This window comes from Ananas comosus, linkage group 25 (genome assembly GCF_001540865.1).
Source record: "Ananas comosus cultivar F153 linkage group 25, ASM154086v1, whole genome shotgun sequence".
Classification (NCBI taxonomy): domain Eukaryota; kingdom Viridiplantae; phylum Streptophyta; class Magnoliopsida; order Poales; family Bromeliaceae; genus Ananas; species Ananas comosus.
In genome coordinates, this window is record NC_033645.1 from 2,958,869 (window position 1) to 2,971,066 (window position 12,198).

Below are 12,198 nucleotides of genomic sequence, written 5' to 3' on the forward strand. Positions count from 1 at the left end.
TAGCTAGTAAGTTCACAAGTAAAAAAAAAAAAAAACATTTTACATATGAACTATTATTATAAGCTAATAAAAAGTTGGCACAGAAATTAAAAAGATAAATATAGAAAGCACTGATTTACTATACCATGAGTGCCTATTTTTCTTTCAATCTTCTTAACTCCAAAAGGAGAAATACGAAAGAAACATATACACAGATAGCATATGAAAAGATTGATGTAACAAAAAAAAAAAAAATCTAAAAACAATAAGAAAGAAAAGTTTATAACTGTATCTATGCATGCATGCCCGCAAATTAAATATTCCGCATGCACGTAAAAAAAAAAAACTCGACAAATTACTAAAGTCACTTTAAACTGCCTGCATTCGCTGCTGCATCCACACATTTTTATTATCTTCCTTAAAGCATTATGACAAGTAACTTAAGCCATTATTTACTATGATTATTTAGACTCATAGGTTATTATATTTTTATGAGTACCATCGCTTTTGTACTCATAAGTCGTTTTTTATAGTAGAGCTTTCGAATCAACGATCCATACCGCCCGTTAAACCTTACACAAAGCATTTAAAACTTCTAAAAATCAAATTTTATAATGTCTTGACATTGTTTACCTTATAATCAAAAGATTTCAAAATTGACAATTTTTAACTGTCGGTTTGAGATACTTGTAAATTTAACGGTGTAAAATAATCGGAATCGGTTAAATTTTTAATAGAAAATTGTATTTACTATCTAGATAAAGATCAATAACTCCGATCCTAAATTAAAGGATCCAATCATCTATTTTTAGAATGTCGTTTAATTTTGACCGTTCATTTTATGCTTGCTCGATGGATTTTATTATGATTTTGAAAACTTACGAAATGTATTTTTTGGAAGTTTCAAATATTCTAAATTATAATTAACAGAATGAATCGTCGATTCAGAAGCTTCATCATCAAAACAATTTATAAATACAAAAGGCTCTATAAAATAAAAGTATAGTAACCCTACTATATAAATATATGGAGAGAGAGATACTTCAACTTTTTGCTCAGAGAGTCACAGGGACAGTGAGAAAGCATTTATGCGCGAATCCAGGAGAGTAGCCAATGGAGTGCATGGTTAACGTAAACGAACGGGGATTGGCCCAACATAGCAGTGGCGCACGTGTGTGCTCCCCCCCACACGTGCCAACCTGGAGCATGCTCATGAAGCTTCCGTAATTAGCTGGAACTGGGTCATCGTGGGCTGCCCCATGCTTTGAAAGGAGCAGCAGCAAGCAGGGGGTTGGGGCCGTTTTGTCAAAAAAAACAAAGCAGTTGCAGCCTTTTCTAGTATGGAGATTCAATGCGCGCGGCCCCCACGGACGCAAACATTATTACAGGGGCCGTGCTTACGGAGATCAGATAAATCATGCCACGTCCGTATAATAAACAGAAAAATCATGCCACGTCCGTGCAATAAACAGAAAAGATAGCGAAATTAGTTGAAGATAAGAGTTCAAATCATTAAACAATAGAACAGAGATTACGTGGTGCTGATCGATCTAATAGAAAATACTCACAACCTGGCTTCTAAATCATCTGTTCCATTATGAAAAGCAACTTTGTTGGAGTGATTTGGTAAAGAAAATGTTTCAATGACTTTTCAAAAAACTCTATTCAAATAGTACTTTTGCATACTAAGCACGCTCTTTACTTGATAGATTTATTTTATTTTATTTTAGCATTAAAGCGCAATAGATGATGTTTATCGGGCTACTGCAGAGTGGGCCGTTTTTGTTGTAGGCTTGTCCAAACTATGGGCCTAAATTTTGAATTAGGGCCTACTTTTGTACCCTTGTCATATTAGGCCCAGTAAATCAGGCCCAGTAAACTGGGCCCATAAGATGCGTAGCGTTTCATCCCACATCGCTTGTGCTCATTCGTTTTGGAACTATATTATGATTCTCTGTTGCCTATGATTGTCTCTTCGGAGACATCCGATAAAATTGGAACGATACAGAGAAGATTAGCATGGCCCCTGCGCAAGGATGACACGCACAAATCGAGAAATGGTCCAAATTTTTGTGCCCTTTTTTTTTTTTAAACTTACTTCTGAAGAATCTTTCAATCTGTTCAAAAATTGATTATTTCTGCCACGTACATGTTACTGATGAATGATGATTGGTTTTTATTTTGTTCTCTTCGACTTCGTAATTTGTTGTACCTGATAATGTTAAATGCTTTTAATTTCGTCTGCATATTTGCAACAGCTATTGTTTTGCAATTTGATTGAGCTAATGGTTCATTATAATACTTCTAATAAACAGAGAGAAATTAATAATGCTGGTGAAAAGGAAGTGCTCATCCAAACTGATCACTGATACAGAACATGTTTTTTTTTTTATTTATTTTTGTTTTTTTTTTGAGAGATAGGTAGCACGCTACGTACCCGCTTCGTTTATTTTATTTACAAATAAACTTAGCTGGAAATATGAATCAACTAGGATTCGAACTTGGGTATCGGGTACCAACCACCAAGTCCTTTGCCACTTGCTCTAGGGATGGTCGGTCAGAACATGTTATTATTTTTCATCAGAAAGAGCTTTCAATTTACAGTGCGAAATTGATGTTTGTCAGAAACTTGTTTATCCTATGTTGGTCGTGTTCGGTAATTCGCATTATTTGCTGGAATAGTTGAATTTTTCTAATGAGACAGTGATTTGACTGCATCTAAATAATCACTCATTTTGATCGGACTAACTCACCTTTGAAAATGTTTAGTACGTGATTATAAGTTCATTAATTAAAATAAAATAAGCCTATATTTTAATCAAGAATTATCAAACAAAATAAATGGAACGAACTGAAAGGTTAGATACATCAAATCAAAACAAACTATAGCAATTCAGATAAGTTCTATACATTTTTACCTTAATTTAACTATACTATCAGTTTACCCTTTTAATAGACCATTGCATGATATATAGGGCATCAAAAAGCCGAATTAAGCCTGAGACACAAAATTTGGGCCCTAATCAACTTGCCCTTTTCACACACTAATAATAAAAATCAATTCAAAATTAAAAGATAATATTTTGAATAAACTATTACCTATATATTGGACTACAGGTGTGTTTTTAAAAAAAATTTAAAAGTTTATGTTTCACTTTCTTCAGAACGAAAGAGAAATTGAGAAGGACTTAACAACAGGATCACAAGAAATTATAAAGATCATAATAATTTGTCCATATATTTCAACTGAAACAATGATGCATGGTAATGCGACAAAATATCCACTTCATGATCCTACTAATAGAAAAAGAACCTTATTAAAATAAAATAAGATTGATTGAAGCGTTACTGTGCTTTCATACGTCACCAATGCAAGGAAAATGAAACATAATAAGATATTCAAGGAAGAGGCAAAAAGTCCCCAACAATCTCTAAGTTAGTTAATGACATAATCATGAGAAAGACTAGGATTTCCTACTACATTGAAACTGTAGTATCATGGCCTAACCCCCAACTAACTTTTTGACTATGTGGTCAATATTAACCTCTTGGTGAAAAAATATATGTATATGTGTATATATTTTTATTGGTGAAAATTATCCTTCTAATTAAATGCAAACCTTGGACCTATGCCATATGATATTAAATGCGTTTTGTCACAAATTATTGGTAGTATACTTAGAGCCCTGCTGTGTGAAAAACGAGAGGAAACAAATGTACGATATGTAGCTGGCAAAGCATCAAACTAATCCTTAATTAAAAAAAAACTAGAGAAAAGACAATGAGAGGTCAATGGATTTTATAATTTTAACATAATTTTTTTTGGTTAATCGTGGTCCTAATAGCTCGTGGGCCAATGATCGTACGTCGAGAGCTCAGCATAGTTCTTCGTCGGATTCTTGGAACTATTCTTGGTAGGGATTCCGTTACCGTTAACCATTATTAATGGCATATGTCAATTTAAAATCTTATGTTCTTCAAGTGGTTGTGTACATATGGATCCCCTTGACTCGTAGAAGTATTGGTTGGTGTGTGTACAGAGATTCGTAATTTGGAGTAGAACATTGCTGTAGTTTATATTTTATACACGCTATTTAGAACATTTTTTATAAACAAACTTCCAACACTTACATATGTCATCTGGTCATGAGATCTAATGAGATTGAATAACTTTTTTTACTTTGACTATAAGACACAGGGTGATTTATTATGCGATTTAATAACCGCAAACAACTGTACATCACTATTTATGTCTTTTGTAATGAGTAGCATAATTAAGCTGTGACATGCCAAATTCCTATCATGCCTAACAACAAGCTCTAATAATCAAAATCAGGACAGCAACCCCAAGGTGGTAAAATATAGCAGTGGTGTCATTTTTCCCTTAGTTAGGTCTAAGTGGCCATTTATTAATTGATTGCGATCGATCTTATTAGCTAAAGTATGTTGGTGTTGTACTATTTAAGATGCCCTGCGCAAGTTCTATATTATATTCTATGATTGTAAGCTCAATATGATATGTTCATAAGATTTGAGAACTTTTAATTACAGTAAAATGTTGGCATACAATATTGCTCACTCATCAGCAAGGAAGATTAATTATCATTTCAATAGGCATTATGTATATATATTTTGACTGACCTATTCAATTAATGCACTATTCTAATTTTCACTTGTCCAACTACATTATTATATCAAACACCATCCAAAGATTGAAAGGTTCTATCCACAAACATCATCTTCTTCTTCTTTTTTCCTCTCTCTTTCCCAGAAGAAACATGTATACACTTTTCAAATTAACAACTAGTAATATATCTGTGTCAGTCCTCTAAACAATGGTGTTGCAAAATTAAAGGTTTGAAAAAATAGTTGATCTATTCATAATTCAAACCATAACAAATGGTCCTTGCTGTACCTGATATTAAAATTCAAATCTTAATTTCTATTTTGAGTAGACGCGCGTTACGTACCGTGATCAACTTCGGCTTGATGAGGACTAAAAATAATATGTTAGGTACATATAAACATATTGTATGTGCTATATGCTGGTAATTAATAAATGAGGTAATAATTTAGTCATTTTCGAGTCGTAAATTGTGATTTTGAGACCTTTTTTTGGGTTGGCTTTTGTCTTAAACAAGGACCTCTCTTCAATGAAATACCATTAACATTTAACACTAGCTACTTAATCAAACTTGATTCCTCCAAAATGTTACACTTGAACTAGTTTCATTTGTTTTTTTTTAAGTTGATCTTATATCTTTCTCTAGTAAAAATATTGTAAGCTTTTAAAGGAAATTAAAGGTTATCCTCCTGCCAAAATTAATTCCCCTTTAATTTCAACATCTATATTTAGGGGGCTTATTAAATATCCAGTAAAAGTAAAACACCAATTCTATGTCTCACACGTGAATGAGCCATGATAATTAATTAACTACAACAACATTGATTAATTTAGACCCAATTAAAACCAAAAGAGACCAAATTCACCCTTTGTATGGGGATTTGTTGTGGCCTAGGGACAAGCATCTGACATATATACTTGGTTGTTTGTAAATGCTTTTATTTTGGGGATTACTCAGAGCTATAACTGAGTAGTAGAATATTCAATAGCCTCAGAAACGTAGCGAATCTCAGTTACAAAACTAAGTGCATAATACATTTATTATTAGTATCTGTACATAAAATATGTAACGACACGACACGCTTCTTGCGCTGCAGCTTCACTACTCCATGTGATACCTATTCCCAGCTTCTCTAATCTTAATATTAAATGAAATAATTAAGCAAAAAAAAAACATCCTCGAGTTGTATATAATTATTCCGTAATTAAATAGGGCTAGCTAGCTAGTAGTACGTACTATGTATTGTTCCCCAATTTCTTAATCAACTTAATCAAAATATAATTACCATGTAAATACAAAATTGTATTTTTTCCATATATATATACCAACATAAAAAAAAATCTCAGTACCTAGATGGCCCCTAGCATACAATCATATTTTTCGCATCAGCACTAAACCTTAACAACAAAAGCTAACTTTTCTTTCATAAAAGAGAGATCGAATTAAATCAATCAATAAATATTAAGAATCTAAATTAAAAAAGCTTATAAAAAGAAGAATCAAAGAAAGAAAGGGATGGATGATGCAATTATACCTAACCCCCAAGCTTAATCCACAAAGTCCAATTAAAGCCTCCCACTCATCGAAGGCTTGACTGGTTTAGAGCTCAAGCATGCAAAGATCGAAAATAACATTTCTCCAAAAAAAAGAAAAAGAAAAATAAGAGAGGGAGAGAGAGAGGGAGAGAGAGAGATCTACAGAGAGAGAGAGAGAGAGAGAGATCTAGAGAGAGATCTAGAGAGAGAGAGAGAGAGAGAGAGTGGTGGTTCTTCTCTCACTGATCATAAACACTCTTAACAGGGTTTGAATTCTGAGAAGAAACAGAAACGAGTGTACCCCCACAAAACACTATGACCAGAGACATCATATCACAAAAGAGGGAAATAATTAATAGTGCACACAAGAAAAGGCAACACACACTCACATACACACACTCTCTCTTTCCAAGCTCATGTACTATCAAAAGCCTTTTCTGTCTCGGAGAGACACAACACACAAACAACCATTGGCTTCTGGGAAAAGCAAATATTCATGAGATTTTAATTACACTCAGAAGTACAGGTACTTCCCTTGGTTCTTGATGCATCCACTTGTTGGGTCATTAAGATAGAGGCTATTGCACCCATTATTACCTGAACCAACTATAGGCTTAATCTCCTCAGGATAGTTGTACTCGAATGAAGCACCACCACAACCACCACCACCACCACCACCACCACTAATTAGTAATAGCTTCTGGGCATCTTCCACTCCATTGAAGAGGTAGCTCTCTAAGCTCACTTGCTGATGATCACCAGCACTAATATTCAAGAGATCAAACTCAATGTCCCTCCCACTCCCGTAGTGTATCTGGGTGCAGCTCCCATCTGATGAGCTGCAACTTTGATCACCACCAAAGATGAGGAGATTGCTGCCACTTTCTTTTAACTGAGGCATTAAAGGGCCAATTTGAAGAGGGGTGGGTGATGAAAAAGTGGTGGTGGTGGTGGTGGTGGTGGTGGTGGTGGTGCTAGGGTTTGTGAGATAGGGTGAGAGTGCAGCAGGCATTCCTTCTAGGCTTGGTGGGAGTGAGAATGGAGAAGTGCTTTCTAGAGTAGAAGAGAAAAACTGATGCTGCTGCTGCTGCTGCTTGTGCTGCTGCTGAAGCTGGTTGGGCTTTCTTTGGTTTGGTGGGAACCCCATGAGCTTCTTCTTCAACTTTGTGTTCCAGTAGTTCTTGATATCATTATCTGTCCTTCCTGGAAGCTGGGCTGCTATGATGGACCACCTGCACTTGAAAAGGAAGGGTACAAAAGCCATTATCACTTCAAAATCTTTTGGAATAAAACACCAACCCTAATAAATATTTCAGGAGCTTTTATATGATGTATATATATATATATATATATATATATATATATATATATACAGTATATATATGATGAGTATATGAATGGATAAATTATCTAAAATTGGAAGATATATCCTTGTTCTTTCATGCAGACTTTTCCAAATATAAATGGTTTCCATTTCCTGTGCCTGGTACCAAAACTGGATGAAAAGTGAGGGGGTCAAACCAATTAAAGAAAGTAGTGAATGAAAAGGAAGGGGATCAAAACTAAATGGAGTAAGTGCACCCTAAAAGGGAAAATATAGTGACAGGAAAAAAGAAGAAGAAGAAAGGATAGTTAGATATTAGTGGAAGGTGTGGACTAGATCGAGTCACCTCACCTGCTTCCAATGCTAGCAAAGAGGTTGCAAATTATCCTGTCCTCATCATCAGAGAAGTCCCCATGTTTTATGTTGGGTCTCAGATAGTTTAGCCATCTTAACCTACAGCTCTTCCCACATCTCTTTAATCCTGTTGAATTGAAACCCAAAAAATGAAGAAGAAGAAGAAGAAGAAGAAGAAGAAAATCAGATACCCCTTACCCATGAAACAGAGATTGAAACAGACCCTCTCTCTCTCTCTCTCTCTCTCTCTCTCAGTTAAGCATCAGTACTAAGCAATATTATGATATGATACATGGAGAGAAAGTAAGATCAAAGTTAAAAAAACGAAAAAGAAAAAGAAAAATCTGCTAAATCTCTCTCTCTCTCTCTCTCTCTCTCTCTACCTTACCAGCTTTTTGAGGGAGAGCAATCCAATTCCCACCAGTGCCATATGTTTCTATGTACTCCTTGAGCTTCCTATCTTCCTCTGGAGACCAGGGCCCCTTCTTCACATTAGCCTTATCACAACAAGGAGCCCTCCCCATCTCTTCTTTGAATCCTTTGCCCTTTTTCCTCTCCCCCTTCCGAGCCCTTTTGGCTTTGTGCTATGCCCTTTAGGAGGAGGAGAAGAAGGAGAAGAAGACTCGTCCTTTAGGACACAACACATGTAGAGAGAGAGAGAGAGAGAAAGAGAGAGAGAGAGATAGATGAGAGAGAGACAACACAGAGGTATATTTGAAAAGAAAGGAGATGGATATGGATATGTCAAAGAAGTCAAAGGATAGCCTGTCTAGTTCCAATCAGTATTCCTGGCCGGGGTAATACAGTGTTGAGCGTGCGCCTGGTGCATCAGTGTTCTGTGCACTATACATCCATGTCCATTCCTATCTCCACCCCTAGTCTCATCTCATTCTTCTGAGCCAATAGTTCAAAAGGGCGGCATGTTTTTTCTATCAACGTGCTAGTGTTGTACAAAAGATTAATCTTAAATAAAGCAACTCGAAAATAATTTTAACACTTTATTGACATGCATGTTAAAAATAAGGTGATGAGTCAAATTACATGCGCCACTAAAATAAATAATAGTAGGAAAAGATAAGAGGATAACAAATAACAATTATGCCATTAAATGGCAAATGTAATATATATATTGGAACAAACAAAATTTATGATACGTTTTGATATGATATTAAAAAAAAATGCTACTTCTATATCTAAAAGTAAAATATAGATTTTACACTCTCTCATCCTATTCTTTAAACTTTCCTAATTAGAAGAAAAGATTGACAAAGTTAGTGAGAAAAAATTTACTCTTGGATGAATAAGATGTAAAAATTTACACTCACTTCTATGGCCTATCATTTCCCAAGATCAATCAATCTAGTAAGAAAAAAGCTTAGGGATATTATCAAAAGTTAGATGGTACTAATTATACCATGACCGCGTAAAAAGATGAATAGATATAATATATAAGGTGCACAGATGTACGAATGCACTGGGTCCAGGAAACAATTTCTTTCCAGCTGGAGCTGTATGATCAGTCTCGGAGCTCAAAATAGACTCACCATATATCATCTACACGTATTCATATGTATAAATATATAAAGTAATTAATCCCTACATTTTTGGAGGTTCTATTGCATCTATTATCTACTTCACTGCATCTTCTTTCCCTGTCACTGGGGATCAGGTAATGGTGAGTAATGAAACAAACAAGAGAAAAAGCCAGGTGGGGCACTCATTCGCAAAAGGGACACCTCCCGAATCACAGCCTATGAGTTCTACATAGATCGATGCATGTAGCCTTTATAGAGCACACCTAATACTTTGTTATAATATTATAGTCCCTTTGGTATTATAAATCTAGTATATATTACTTAATTTAATATTATTACTACAGTTGATAAGAATATTATCCTTCTTATAACCAACTCATTTTTTCGTTGCTCTTGTGCATTAGCATAGATGTCCTAGTAGTCTAACCAAAAGATAAGATGAATTGCACACATTACAGTGCATTTTGAATTGAGCAGCGCTAGCACTATAATTACTTTTGGATATATTATAACTCTATCATTCAAGAGTTCAGATTTCTCCACCAGTCTGATAATTAGATCCCTCTTTTGTTATTACTAAAACCCAAAAAGGGTCATCGATTAGGATTACAATCCTTGGATTATAGATTGCAATCCTACAGCATTTTCCAGGTTGTATACATAGCATATTCAAACTCAGTATATAGTTTAATTCCATAATCTAATTAACTTTCATTACTTCTAAATTTAAAAATTACATTCATTCATTATAACTTAAAGGTTTCACCGAGAAAACTATAGAACAGTCTATGAAATTTTATTACAACATTTTTTTATTCCATAAAATTTTAATAGAATTTATGCTGTATTCTTATATATATATATATATATATATATATATATATATATATATATATATATATATATATATATAATAAGGAAAAAATGAACTGCTTAATTTAGACTTTTATTTATCTGTTTATTTTTCAAAAAAAAATTGTTTTCTGAACTGTATTTATTGGAAAAATGTCGGATTATTTTTGACTTTTTCTTCGAAAGCAAATATGTACTCTTGAGCTTTTTGACTTGATACAACAAATCTAAAATGCCATGTTTTTTATTGGCCAGTGACAGTTGCTTGTGGATCATAATCATTGCACTAAAGACATTATTCCCTTCCTCGTTCTTACACGCAATACATACAAATCTATTTAAACTCTTCTTCTTCTACTTTTTGAAGGTGAAAAATCTATTTATACGTACCTACACAAACGCCGGAAATAGGTTCACCAAAAAAAGTATGGTTCAATCCAATTCAGCATGCGTATGTCTCTTATTAATTGACCCATGCGTGCAATAGTGGCTTGCGTTTCTTTTCCTTTTTTTTTTTTTCTTATATCTTCTTTATTCATATCAAAGAGCCATTGAGCAAATATAATTTTTATATCCTTAAAACTAGCTACATATAGAGAGAGAGTTGAACTAGCATATTATTTTTATTTTAAAAGAGGATTCGAACTTGAGATCTCGGGTACCAAACACCAAGCCTTTTGTCATTTGCACTAAAAAGAGTTAGTACTAAAATACTAATATCCTATTGATAATATATAAATGATGTTTACTATATATTTATATTTTCATCATTAAATTATTACTATTTCACCTACCACTATTCAACCCTAGTGGCTAATTGTAAAAAAATAAATAACAAATACTATTCTCATACTATTACTAGATATTAATATTCCAGTCACATTCTCTCTCTCTCTCTCTCTCTCTCTCTCTCTCTCTCTCTCTCTCTATATATATATATATATATATATATATATATTAGTCCAGCACAAGGAAATGTCATGTACCCATTCCGAAGTCTCAACCTATAATAATATTGTTACTATATATAAAAGATGGCCGGGTCATAATTAAGAACGAGTCTCTCAAGCATGGTCTCCTTCTCCTTTGAATTTCTGGGGTTGAAAAATTACTTTCATGCATACATATATATGTATACTCACCTAGCTAGTATGGCAGGTACTAATTTTTAATTAATCAGAGTAGAGCAAGTAAACATCACAGCATGCTATTGATTTAGGATCCGAGTAAAAGTCATTAGTAGTAATATGTATATAAAACTTATAGATATATTCATTGTTTTATAACAGCTTTATATTTTTCACAACTAACCTGTATTGATTCATGTGATGTTAAATTGTATACATAATCTTCTATTCCAGTCCACGTTTTAGACTACTTCTATATTCAACAAGAAAAAAGTTCAGTTGTCTCTTTGAACTGCTTAAAAGTTTTGTTAAAAATGTACATGGCTCATCCCCCATCAGATCGATTTTTTGGATAACATATATTAGCCCTGCTGATATATATTTTGGATCACCTGTATTGGATCACATTTTGGTTTCAAGATATATACGGACCGACAATTATTGAATACAATACAAATGTTGCATCGATACACTGGGTGCATGTGGTAATTTTTTTACCAAGGCCAAGTTCTAATGCACGGCTAAGAATGCTAAATTATCAACTAAGATATACTAGAAAAAGAACTATAGGTTGTATATATAGTTTAACCATGAAAAATGTCTACGACATCGATCGATAATGGAAAGTTGCGATGATTAGTCTCCATAGATCGATGTTTACTTCTTCTTTGGCATAGAGGAATCTTATCAGTACTCATGCATGGATTATTTAACTGTCCCACTAGATAATATTCTTGACAAAATATATATATTCTTAAGGCACCCTTAATTAATTAAGTTAATCAATGATGATCTAAAATTACTTTATTTGCGTAAGGACGATAAACGACAAAACCTGTGCATAGAGTGAAGCAGCAGTAAAATAAC

The 12,198-nt window shown here is 33.8% G+C and overlaps 1 protein-coding gene across 1 annotated transcript; it reads right to left on the reverse strand.

The window, feature by feature from the left end:
* On the reverse strand, nt 6,471-8,472 carry LOC109703580 (transcription factor MYB36-like). Its single transcript, XM_020224244.1, has 3 exons — nt 8,206-8,472; nt 7,815-7,944; nt 6,471-7,371 (listed from the first exon to the last, which is right to left on the reverse strand). The coding sequence occupies exons 1-3, from the start codon at nt 8,339-8,341 to the stop codon at nt 6,654-6,656; spliced, it is 984 nt and encodes a 327-aa protein (XP_020079833.1). The 5' UTR covers nt 8,342-8,472; the 3' UTR covers nt 6,471-6,653.